Source organism: Leptonotus elevatus, chromosome 7, assembly GCF_054856555.1.
Source record: "Leptonotus elevatus isolate MCC_2025b chromosome 7, RoL_Lele_1.0, whole genome shotgun sequence".
Taxonomy (NCBI): Eukaryota; Metazoa; Chordata; class Actinopteri; order Syngnathiformes; family Syngnathidae; genus Leptonotus; species Leptonotus elevatus.
The window spans coordinates 19,447,724-19,459,983 of record NC_141245.1 but is presented as its reverse complement, the minus strand read 5'-3'; the positions used below and the strand labels follow the sequence as shown (position 1 = coordinate 19,459,983).

The 12,260-nt window shown below is 38.9% G+C and overlaps 1 protein-coding gene across 3 annotated transcripts in view; it reads left to right on the top strand.

Annotated features, from left to right (window-relative positions):
* The first annotated feature begins 5,183 nt into the window (after positions 1 to 5,183).
* The window catches only part of LOC147171409 (roundabout homolog 2), a 57,018-nt gene continuing 49,941 nt past the window's right edge, over positions 5,184 to 12,260 (top strand). Inside the window, exon 1 of one of the 3 annotated variants that reach the window (XM_086080363.1) lies at positions 5,184 to 5,690. In XM_086080363.1, coding sequence (XP_085936489.1) covers positions 5,627 to 5,690 — 64 coding nt within the window. In that variant the 5' untranslated portion in view covers positions 5,184 to 5,626. Of the gene's footprint in view, positions 5,691 to 11,297; positions 11,594 to 12,260 lie in introns of those variants that run through there. The other 2 variants (XM_086080364.1, XM_086080365.1) reach the window with 2 other exon arrangements.

Here is a 12,260-nt window from a genome sequence, read left to right as displayed (position 1 = left end):
AGTGGCAACTGAGAACAGATTCTCATTTTCAGCGCCAACCTGGCAGCATATCTCGTTATACCAAGTTGGCGTTCCTTGCCTGGTGGTGATCCGTCTCTCTTCTACCTTTGCATCAATGCAAACATGAATCGACGAGTTAAGTGTTCTTGATCAAGCTACGCATCCTTGCTCATGCAAATGAGCACCTTTTAGCGATTTAGCCTTTCTTAGCCCTCATTAACGTACGGTACATTCACAGTGGTGTCGCTTCGTTATAGAAAGTCAACTTCTTGTTTGGTGACTCTTTTGTTACCTCTGCACTGGGAGAGGATGTTGTGCATAAACGCATGCACGCACGCACATACGCGCACAGACACACACAGACACACACAGACACACGCACACGTCTCTCTCCAGGCATTTGTTTGATGAATAATAATCAAGCACACCTTTTAATAATGAATACAGGATCATTATAAAGTTATCTTTAACTCTTCCACGCCTACTTTCCCAGACATTTTACTCAAGGCCACATTGCGAGACACGGGCCTGTAAGGCATAATTAATAATGATGAATGTGCGTTGTTTCCAACTAATTAGGTCTCCATTTTGACAAGAGTTTAGGATTTATGATGCTTTTATGAATAGAACACAGCAACAAGGGAGCACGATGGCATATTCACGAGCACGCTTGGTTTTGGGTTTGGAGTTTGCATGTTCTCGTCCTCCCGCATTCCAAAAACATGCACATTCTAGGTTAACTGAACATTAAATATTGTTTGGAATTGTGAAAGTGAGTGTGAATGGTTGTATTGTCTATACATGAAATGTGATTGGCTATAGCGACCATTCCAGGGTGTACCTTTCTTGCTCGAAGTCATCTGGGATACACTGCCTACCTATACCTGTACAATAAATTTAAAAAAATAAAAAATTTAAAATTTTAAAATTTAATTTTTTTTATTTAGCAATTTTAAATTTTACAAATTTTAAAAATTCAAAAATGTAATAAAAAAATTAAAAAATAAGAAAAAAATAAGTAAAGAATTTAAAAAACAAAAAAATAAAAAAATAAAAATTTAAATACTTTTTTTTTTTACAAATTTACAAATTTACAAATTTAAAAAAACGTACTCAGCTGATAAAAGTTATAATGCCTTCAGATTTTTAAGGGGAAGCATTCCAAAAAAAAATATCTGGTAACAAGAAATATTATGGCAGACTAAAAATAATCCTAATTTGTCTATATTTGAAAATGTAATCTTGATTATATTTGAGTTTTTGCCGTGCAGGCTTTAGCTCACCCTACTGAGGACAAAGCTATAGAAAATGGATGAATGGAGAACAGCAGCATTTTTAAACAATGCCTTGGCTAGCCTCTCGTGCAAGGAACAACATTTCATAGAGTCACGAGAGGAAGTCTAATGTGAACTCGTGAAGAAATGGAATGTGAAATAGTGATATGTCCGACAAATAGCCTCATTGAGGCTCATTATATCAGTTTATCACAGACAGCAGCAGCACTCCTGCAGGGCTTGTGTGTGCACGGCTCGCTGCAAACAAGTCACACAATGCTGAGCACAATGGAGGGGCAAAAAGGAACTGGAAGTGAAATGTTGAGTGGTGCTTTAATAAAGGCTTCACTGCAGCCCGGTTACACTATAAATAAAGCCCTGTAGCTCATCTGACCGTCTCAAGGTCCTTTGCGAAACGCGCACACACACACGCTCGCACTAATCAAATGTGCTGACGAGGTTTCCACTCAGGTCAACACCTCAGACCTCCCAGAATGGACAGCGTGCTAACAGGCGCTAATTTGCACCAGCAGACGAGTCGCCATGCACGCTCATACTAGAGCACGGGTGGGAAAATTAACAAGTAACCTTAACCTCCTAAAACCTCACATTTTTAGTTGTCTAGAGCACAATATTGCATTTTGCTCTACAAGTGTCCACTTATGAGGACATTATACTGCGTTTTAGTGGTGGAAGAAGAGTAAAGCACATTAAAGGTTCGATTCAAGATGGCTGCCAACACACCCAGAAGCTCAGTCGGAATAAGTCACTTTGAGTTCAGAGGTAAAAAAAAAAATATATATATATATATATATATATATATATATATATAAATACTCCGAAAAACAGAGCACCAGCTTCTGTTTTCAAAGTAATTTTTTTCTGTCTTCTTGAATAATTCCCCCCATTTTTCTGAATATTTTTCCTCCTGTTTTTCTGAATACTTTTTATGACAGAAAAAGAAATCAGTAAAACATAAAAAAAATATTAAAAAAAAAAATACACAAAAAAAAAAGCTCCCCCCATAAAATAGGACAGGAGGTTGTTTTTTTTCCAAGCGAATGTGATACGCTTTAGTATACAACTATTTTAGTGATTATTATTATTTTTATTTTTTTTTATATGGAAAATGTATTTAAAATAATAGGTCCTGGAATAGGTTGTGTTTGTGTTTGAGGTTTTTTTGAGGGTGTGTGTGGTTTGGTAATGTAGGAGGGATAAATATGTTGTTACTTTGTTAGTGAGGTAAAGTGAGACAAGACACATAATGTCAGAGGGCGGGGGGGGGGGGGGGGGGTGAAGATTAAGGAACCAACAGCTGAATCTTACATTCTTCATCTCAGTCAGACAGGCTTCTCCATCCCATCATCTCTCTCCCCCGCTGCTGTCCCCACACACACTAGCACAAAATACACAACATAACCTACAGTGGGCAACTTAAAATTCCTTATCGCACATGCACATAAACGAAAATGACAGTAATGGTAAATCTTTCCGTAGAGACTGTGCTGTAGGGGGTTATGGGATTTTGTGCTCTTTCCAAATATATTGCATGTGCTTTAATGGAGCGCTTGACATTTTGATGCGTACACTTTGTCGGAACCGCACATGGAATACAGGAAATCGCTTCTACCTGAATCCAAATGACAAAATCAGCGAGATGTCCTCCATTTTACACACTGGAAGTCGTTTCCCTTACAAGCATTTTTTCTACACCATTTACATAAAAACACGCGATATGTTTGAATGGTTCCCCATAGAAAATAACAAAGTTAATCAGTTTCAGGTTTAAAACCTTTGTCATTTTGAAACTCTTAAATGTACAGGCAATTTTCAAACCACATGAACTTAAACATTGAAAAATGAATACGCTAAAAATAATGAACCACTAAAAATCCTAATTAAAAAACATACACAATGGAAAGACAGCACTGTATATCGAATATGGCATCTGCAGGACCTTCACCTCCATTTCATGCCTTTTTACTCTTTGTGGCCCCTTATTAAGCTGCACACTTCCCCTGAAGCAAAGATGGAGCCATTGTGGGGCCACTCTTTGTGTCCCGCTCTGCAGCAGACATCTGGACTCCTCTTCAACCACCCAATTCCCAATCACATTCAGAGGGAACAAAGGCAAGCCGGCCTCCAAAAGCCACCCTCCATCATGTCCGCCTCTCCTGGCCTGACACGAACACAATGAGGTGGCGGGATGAGATGTGCCGGACCGGCTGAACCGTTTGCTCTGAGTGAAAGTGAGCTTGTACCCCCCCCCCCAGGGAGACGTGTGTCCACAGCCACACTCCCTAACACCCCACAAGAGAGACACCCGGTCAGCCTGTGGAGGCGCCAACAGGGCCAGATTGTGGGTGGGAACAACAGCTGGCTAATAAATCAACAGAGGAATCAGCTATATGGCGGCACTGCTATGACCCACGGGATGTTTGAAAATCATGCATTGCAATATTGGGATGAGGAACTCATGGTTGGCTCTCCGTTTTCCACTATACGGTCACCTAGATGACTTGGCTAGCTCCATTTATCTTGTTAAACTACCAAAGGCATTATTGTGGATAACAAAATTCATTTACTCAGTTTTATTAGTTATAGTATTGTTATTACAGTTAGCAATGAGTTAGCATTTTGAAACCACCGCCAAACCAAAATCATCTTATGTTAGCAACTAAATAATGCTAATTTTTTTTAGTTGGTGCCAGCAATGTTAGGCCTACCTAATTACTGTAGATTTTTTCCTTTTTCTTTTTTTTTAGCAACTTTTTGCTAAAATGTTCTTTTTAATCATTGTATAAACGTTTTACATGAATTCTGTGAACTATAATAATAATAATAATAATAATAATAATAATAATAATGCTTCTTTCATGTTATTATTTAGCAAAGTAAAGTCCACAAACCAGACTTGGGTCATCAATGCTCGCTGTGGAAAAGTGAAGTCAAATTCATTTGAACCATGCTGTCTGTGTTCAAAAGAAAGCACCTTTTCGTCTCTCCTTGACCTAATGACGTAATCAACAAAGGTTAAGGAAAGGTGGCATAAAGGTCGTAATACCAAGACTGACCTGAGATAGGCAGCATGGTGCTACAAAAAAAGAATGAGTAGCACTAGAAGAAGAAATAGAAGACGCTAGGCTAACTGTTAGCTTATTTGCTATATGTACAATGCTGCTGCTAACTCTTGTCATTTTAATTGTGATAAATGACTTGTGAGAAACGTTACATTAATCTTACTTATGTGTTCATATTAAAATCTACTTCTACTCGGTGTTGACCACTCTTTACAAGGATTTGCCACCGTAAATATTGAACAGGTTACTTTTACAGTTGTTAGCATTGTCTGTTTTCCAAGCAGATCGGGAAGGGGAAATCACTCTTAACACACCGTATACCACATGATAATCACTCAGGATAATCAACATTTGCTGTCTTTGGTCAGGAGAGGAAAATTGCTCCAGCTCGGTCTGATTTTTGCCCCTTAACTCTAAATACTGTCTGTGGAATGTTTTGTGTTTGTTAAAAATAAAAATACTGTGTTATAGTTCCAATTCCTTGGAATAATTTTAAAGTGGGTGTCTGAAAATAGATGATGCAGCTAAAAATTTGGCCCGAGCTCCAATTTTCGTCTTTCTGATGTCCTCACTATTAATTTACTCAGAGCTTTATCGACTATTATACCCAAAACAAACAAAGGGCGATTGCATTGTATTTTTCCCAGTGCATAGGGGATTTTTTTCCTGAGACACCCCCCCCCCCCACACACACACCCACACACACACCCACACACACACACACACTCCCCCCCCCCACACACCCACACACTCACACACACACTCCCCCCCCCCCCCCACACACACACACAGCACAGCACAGTTGTCGTGTCTGTCCCTTTAAAGAGTGGAGCTTTGTGAGGATTTGTTGCAGCCATCAGGCGGAGTGCAGCTCTCGCCTCACACTGGCGTCTGGAGCGCACACGTAACAACGCACTCTCCTCATTCACGACTGAGCTAGACTGAGTTCGAGCGAGCCTTTCTTTGTGTGTTGATAGGGTTATAAAAGAGCCTGCGCGTGTGGGAGAGACCACGAGGGCTCCAAGTGATGCTGCCGAGTCGTAGGTTCTTCCAGGCGGCTGCTGCTGATGATGCTGATGGTGATGATGATGCCGACAAAGCTCTCTGGGAGGGACAGTAAAGTTTGTTTGGGGCTGATTTCACTCGCTTGAAATCATCCAGCTGAGGCTATAAAGAGCATCAGTGCTAAAGCGGGAGCTGTTTGGAGTGTCAAGGTAGGAAGAAAGAAGGGAAAATCCCGGATTGGAGCTTGAGAGATCCGGCTTGGAGATGATGAACTTTGGACATTTGCTGCTTGGGTTGTTGGCCACATTCACCGGCACCAGAACATCAGGTAAGGCATGCCTACAATGAATACGTGAACTAAGTGCAATAACTCCACGTTGCTGTCAATTGCCTACAGTACGTGTCCAAACTTTAGAGAGACCCCGTCAATTATTTACCAATAAAAATAGATGATCCCAGTGGCATGCTTTAGCACAAATTTCACTCTCACATATAACGAGCTGCACCTGTAGAAGACATTCTCCAATTGTTTGATATATTGCGTGTGCACTATAAAAGTCGACACAAGCAATTATATATAAATAGGTTAGCGATGATGCTATAAACACTGAATCACTAAAAAAAAACATTTGTATACTACTTACCACAATTTACTGTGTGAAGATATGTTTAGGCAAGTTAGTGCCTCATGTAAATCTTATGACTGGTAGCAATAATCAATTTGTAAAGAATTTACAAACCCTGTAGAAGTGTAACCTTATTAACTCAATCACTGCCATTGACGGTTATGGACGTCAAATATTTATTTTAGCTATTTCCATTAGTTTAATTTTTTTTTTCCACTTTTGTTCACAAGAGTATGAAAACCTAGATTTTTTTTTATTTGTACATTTAGAACAGATATAAAATTTGTGATTAATCGTGAGTTAACTCATGAAGTCATGCGGTTAATTACGATTAACAAATTTAATCACCTGACGCTCCTAATTTTTGATAATCTTCTCTTTCTTTTTTATGGCGTGAGGCGATTAAAATGTTTAATTGTAATTAATCGCATGACTTCAATAGTTAATTCACAATTAATCATACATTTTAAAACTGTTTACAATGTACAATAAAAAATAATTGGTTTTCATACTCTTGTTAACAAAAGTGGAAAAAATGTTAAACTAATAGAAATAGTTCCAAATAATTTTTGACCTCAATAGCCGTCAATGGCAGTGAATGAGTTAAGTTGTACCCGCTGTTTTCCCCCTCTACGTAAATGACATTTAATTTTAGAATTCGTTCAAAAAAGTTTTAGTTAAAGTAAATTTGTATACTTATGTTGGTATGTTCTGGTATGATTTATCAGGAAATGTGTCAGAAGATAATAATTAATTTATGTATGTAGAATTATATTATATAAATGATATTCTTTAGACCCATATTGAGAACTTGAGTACAAACATACAAAAGGTGTTCGAAATACGCACATAAAATAATATGTTGTACTGGACTTGGATAAATGAGACAAAAACAGCACTTTGTACATTTCGGAGTACAATGGCTTTCCTCAAAGGACACACTGAACCTCCACCTTTATGACCACAAACAACCACTAGCCTACCAATAAAATCTCGTTCTAGTTAGAGACGGTGACCTTAGCTTGAAATGGCCCCCACTCCCTCCACATCACCCCCCCCCCCCGCGACCCCCAACCAAAAATGCTTTTAAACGCTTATTTTTTTGATTACCGTTGCGAGATGGATTATAATGCATTCCAACCATTGCTTTAATAGCAGATTAGATTTACAAAGCTTTAATCCAAACCCTAAATTAAATCTTGAGGGGGCAAAAAAAACCAATAATTCACAAGCGCAGATTGTTGGTTGATCATTTCTATGCGACTGATGATCTGGATTCAATCAAATTGTTTTCAATCAGGCAGCACCACAGTAGCTGTAGCAGAAAACATGCACAGGAAACCAATTATTTTCAGAAATGGTTTAAAAGTAAATAATAAACACTCATGGGTGACACTAAAACAGCACTTTATCCTTTTGGGCAATAAACGATAAATAGAATAAAAATACATACATAGAATGAATTGACTATAAACAGTGTTGTGGGCTGTGAAGTTACAGGTTTGTTTGTAAATTTCCACACAAAAAAAAAGAACAATTTTATTGTGGCTACTGCCTTAATTAACAAATTGTATCTCTTTACCATCCAGCTTAATTACACGACTGTTCAAATTGCCCCCCTGTCGGCCATTACTAATAAGCACTGCTTGCTTGGAAGTGCACATTTGCATTGAATTACCATCCATAATCATTTCTGTGTTTAGTGGTCACTGACCTTTCACATTTTTCCGGTGGGACGATCCTTACAGGCTTCACGGCGCTCCTCATTGCGCCGCATTCGAGTCACGCTCCAGATCTCTTTTTTCGCGGCGGCTTCCTCTACGAGCAGTGCAACTTCTCACCATCTCGGGTGCTCTCGAAACACCCACCATCTTCTTGTCTGCCCACCTCCATTAATACTGTATGGAGGGGGACGGTAGCTCATTTAAACCGCATATTTCCCAGTGCGTCTGACTGCGAAGCACTCGAGTGTGAGTGGATCCCGAGAGGTTTTGAAGAGCGCAGCAGGTGGAGCTCATTTGCCTGTTGTATTGGGCGGACAAAATAAGGTTGAAAAAAATGCTGAGAGATGGATACGTTTGTGTATGTGTGTGTTGGCAAAAGAAGCTCTTTGGTGGGCGGCTGTGTCAAATTGACCTTGATAGGGGAAAGTCAAAGATACTTACGTTGTACTTGCTGCTGCTACTGTTCCACTCAACGCGGCTAAAACTCACTTTTGACACTGTTCCAAAAACATGCGTGGGTGATATTTAAGGATACGTGACTTTAAAAGGCCAAAAATAAACACATTACTTTATGATGTGGCAGTTCTTAGTTTTGAATGCTGTATTGTTGTACCCCAGAGCGGGGATTACCAAAAATAGCACGCCAGTGATTTGGGCATTTCCATTTTCTAGGAAATTCAAAAGTATGGAGAAAACGGTGGAAATCATTTTTGGAAATAGAAATGTTGTATACTGGTATTTAACTGTTTCCCAATGATTGTGAGAAGTCATTAACATGGTCAGATTAGATTCGATTAGATTCGATTCCAATTTTTGGGTGTGCGATTCGATTCAGAATCGATTTTCGATTAAGAACGGTTTTTGCTTCAAAATGATTTGATTGACAATGATTTTTGCTTCAATTTATAGATGTTCAAGGAATCGTAATGACCTACTCGAGTCTGACTCGCTAATGCTAATTAGTGCTCTACTCGCAGCACTTTTAAGCACTTTTATCACTCAAAAGAACCTCTCCACGCTGCAAAAAAACAACTTTTATTGGAATAACTTGAATGTGACTTTTTCCTTCTACTCTCTAATGTGGCTACAATTTAACAGTGTATCACACCGCGTGGAACCACACTGCCCCTAAGTGGCCAAATTGGGTACAACATGAACACCGCTCCCAATAAACACACAAACAAAGGGAAGACAGTATAAAATAATTTAAATAAAATCGATTTTGGGACATTTGAAATCGATTCTGAATCGTACTAAATGAGAATCGATTTTTTGGCACACCCCTAATGGTCAGTGTGTAGAAATGATTTAAACATTTCTTGACAATACGTTATATGTGACCTCACTCGTCTAAACATGACATTCTGATTAATATTACATTTGTGGAACGTGAGTTAAGAAGCAAAATCCAGCCGTTTTTTTACCATTTCAGGGGGTGGCCATGTCGCTACTTGCTGTCGACTGAAGAGGGCTCAGATGACTCAGGCAGCAACCAATCACAGCTCACATGTTTTCTGAAGCTGATATGTGATTTGTTGTTTCGATGCAGAAATAACATATGGAATATTAAACGGAATTTGAGCAAATTTGTTTTACAAAAGTGTGCATCAAACTGGTAGACCTTCATACTCATTAAAAAACAAATCTGTCGGCTTCAAAAAGGTCGTTGACTCCAATTGGCTGTAAATCATCGTTCCTCATTGAATTGGATGGAAATGCTTTTAATCTGTTACAACCCCCCCCCCCCCAAAAAAACCTACAAATGTTTAGTAGTGTGTTTTTTAAAGAAGAAAATATTTGTTATTTTTGTATCAACACAAATCACAGTAACATGATTACAGTAAATAGAATGTAAATATATATTTTTTAAATGCCATCACGATGAATTCATTTTGGCTCCTTCTGTTGTGATGACTTGGCCACCGGGCAGCAGTGTAATACAGTCAAAATTAGACTTTACACATTAGGATTTTGGGGGCCAATGATAGCTCAGCGAGATTAAATAAGCCAATCCTCGATCTGATCACAAGATGGAGCAATATGTCTATATAAATAGCCATTTTATTTGCTACTTGCGCACTGTTTACGGAAGTATCAACAAGCATTCTCAAGCACTTTTTTTTTGCCTGTTCAAAATGCCATATTTCAGGGAAGAAAAGGGGGCGGGGGACATGGAGGGATTTGAGAATGAATGTTAATTCGTTCACATAAAAGCAGAGCTTGATCTTTAGTAACAAGATAGGATATACTACAACTACTGTAAATAGCATAGTTGCAACCTTTTCAAAATTATTAAACTTAACCCCCAGTTTTTGTTCAAATTTATGCTGAAAGGTTAAAACACCGCCACAGATGCTATTCGTTTGCTATCGTGTCTCCCATTATGTGTTAGCATTAAGCTAGCGGATAATTACGAACTCCCCCTTTAAGGCGCTTGTGTGGTTTTTAAATACACAAAGCGTAATTGTCTTAATTTTATGTTTAGTTTACCATAAGACTTTAACTGGGAGTCGCATTAAACAGCTTGAAGCCTCTTCTTTTTTTTAATCTTTTTTTTTTAGATACATTCACTACGCTAAACTGCTGCATGTGGTGAAATGAGTTGAATTGTTACTGCCACTTGTATCCCAAATCTATGCTCACAAATCAAAGCAAATAACTCATCCAAATGACAGCTCGTATCTCAAGGCGCCACTTTATTACACACTGGCTATGCGTAACATGCATAGTGGCGAGGTGACTGATTTCATTGATCGCGGAAGTTCATTCTTATGCGGGGACACACATCTCTGTTAATTCTCCGTTAGATCCCATTAAGATGCGAACGCTTTTGGCACGCGCGGCGCTGAATGATGGCAAACAAATCTGGCCTGGTCATTTGTGTCTACTCTTTGTGTCCTTGTGGTCGCTTGGTGACAAATGTAGCTGCAGGCTCACTAAAGCATCACGCACAAAAACACGCGCACACAAACGCACACACACACACACACAAACGCACACACACACACACAAAGCAGACTATTGGATGATGAGGGCTCGGCAGAAGGTGGGTCGGTCGTCTCATCTGCTCTACGTCTGAGTCACGCTGACGGAGGCTGATGATGTCCCTCTTTCGGGTACAGCCCGATGATGACATCACCGCCAGATGATTTGAGGGAGCGAGAGGAGGTAAACAATGGCTCAGACGGCTCGGAGTGAGGCCAGAAGAGAATCAAACCTGACTTGCCTTGAAAATTATCCGGCAAAAACATGATAGCCGTCCTGGAGTGAATACTACCGAACTGCGGCTGCCTTTTTATTGGCCTTCGGAGCATGTCAATGAATTAAAAGGGATTAAATGAGTTGGAATTGAGCTCATATTTACCTCGTTATGTGTGGAAATTTGTGAAAATGATAATAATAATGATAATAATAATGATAATAATAATGATAATAATAATGATAATAATAATGATGATAATAATAATGATAATAATAATGATAAAAACAAAAACAAAAAACAAGCATGTCCTCTCAGTGTGTAGTTCTTGGCGCCATCTAGTGGTTAAAGAACAGCATTAGAAGCACATACACTACAGTTGCTCAGAGAGACCTCATTTTGCAAGCCTATCACCAATTCTTATTTTGTGTGAGCTAACGAGCATCTGGGCGAGCGGCAACGACTTGGCAGCCGTTGTGAAGCCTGGCGACCGAGGCCGAAAGACCTCGCGAGCCGGAATTAGCCGGAGCAGCTAACAAGAGCGGCTAGCGAGAGTTAGCCGGAGCCATGAACTGGAGTGGCTAACAAAAGCGGCTAGCAAGAGGAGCTAATTAAAAAAAAAAAAAAAAAAGCTAGTAAAAGCTTGAGCAAGATGGCGGCGAAACATGGCGAATCTAGTAAGGTGAGACTCCAGCTATGAAATATAATTAGTGATTACTAGACCTACGATTTTATATACAGTATATAAAAAAATACTTTTATGAGATACAACATATTTTTTTGCACATTATTGAGATAAACCAGGGCTGTCAAACTCATATTAGCTCAAGGGCCACATGGAGGAAAATATATTACCAAGCGGGCCAGATCGGTAAAATCATGGTATATAACTTAAAAACAATTGCCATCAACTATACGCAGATTTTCGCCAGCCTCCATTACGGGACTCAACTCTAATTATATTGTTCCATAAAATAACATGAATGCAAATGGCACGCAGCAACACTTTGCCTGTGTGAGTTCCGAACGTGTTAAATCTACCTGTTTTGCAACTATATTGTTCCCAGAATGTATTGTGTGTCACAGTTAATGAAGTTATAAGGACATTAATCCTTGTCAAATGTGTTTATGTTACCAGTAATTGAATTTGTGTTGTATTTAACACGATTATGATTATTATTATTATTTTTAAATATATTGTTTTAAACAAACCGTAAATTTACGTGGTGTGTAAAATAATGACATCCAGGGCAATTCTATGTACAAGTTGCATTGCTCATCTGGGGAATGGTTGTGATATTACGAATTTATATGTTTTGATTGTGGCCATTTGATTAATTGGTCCAACT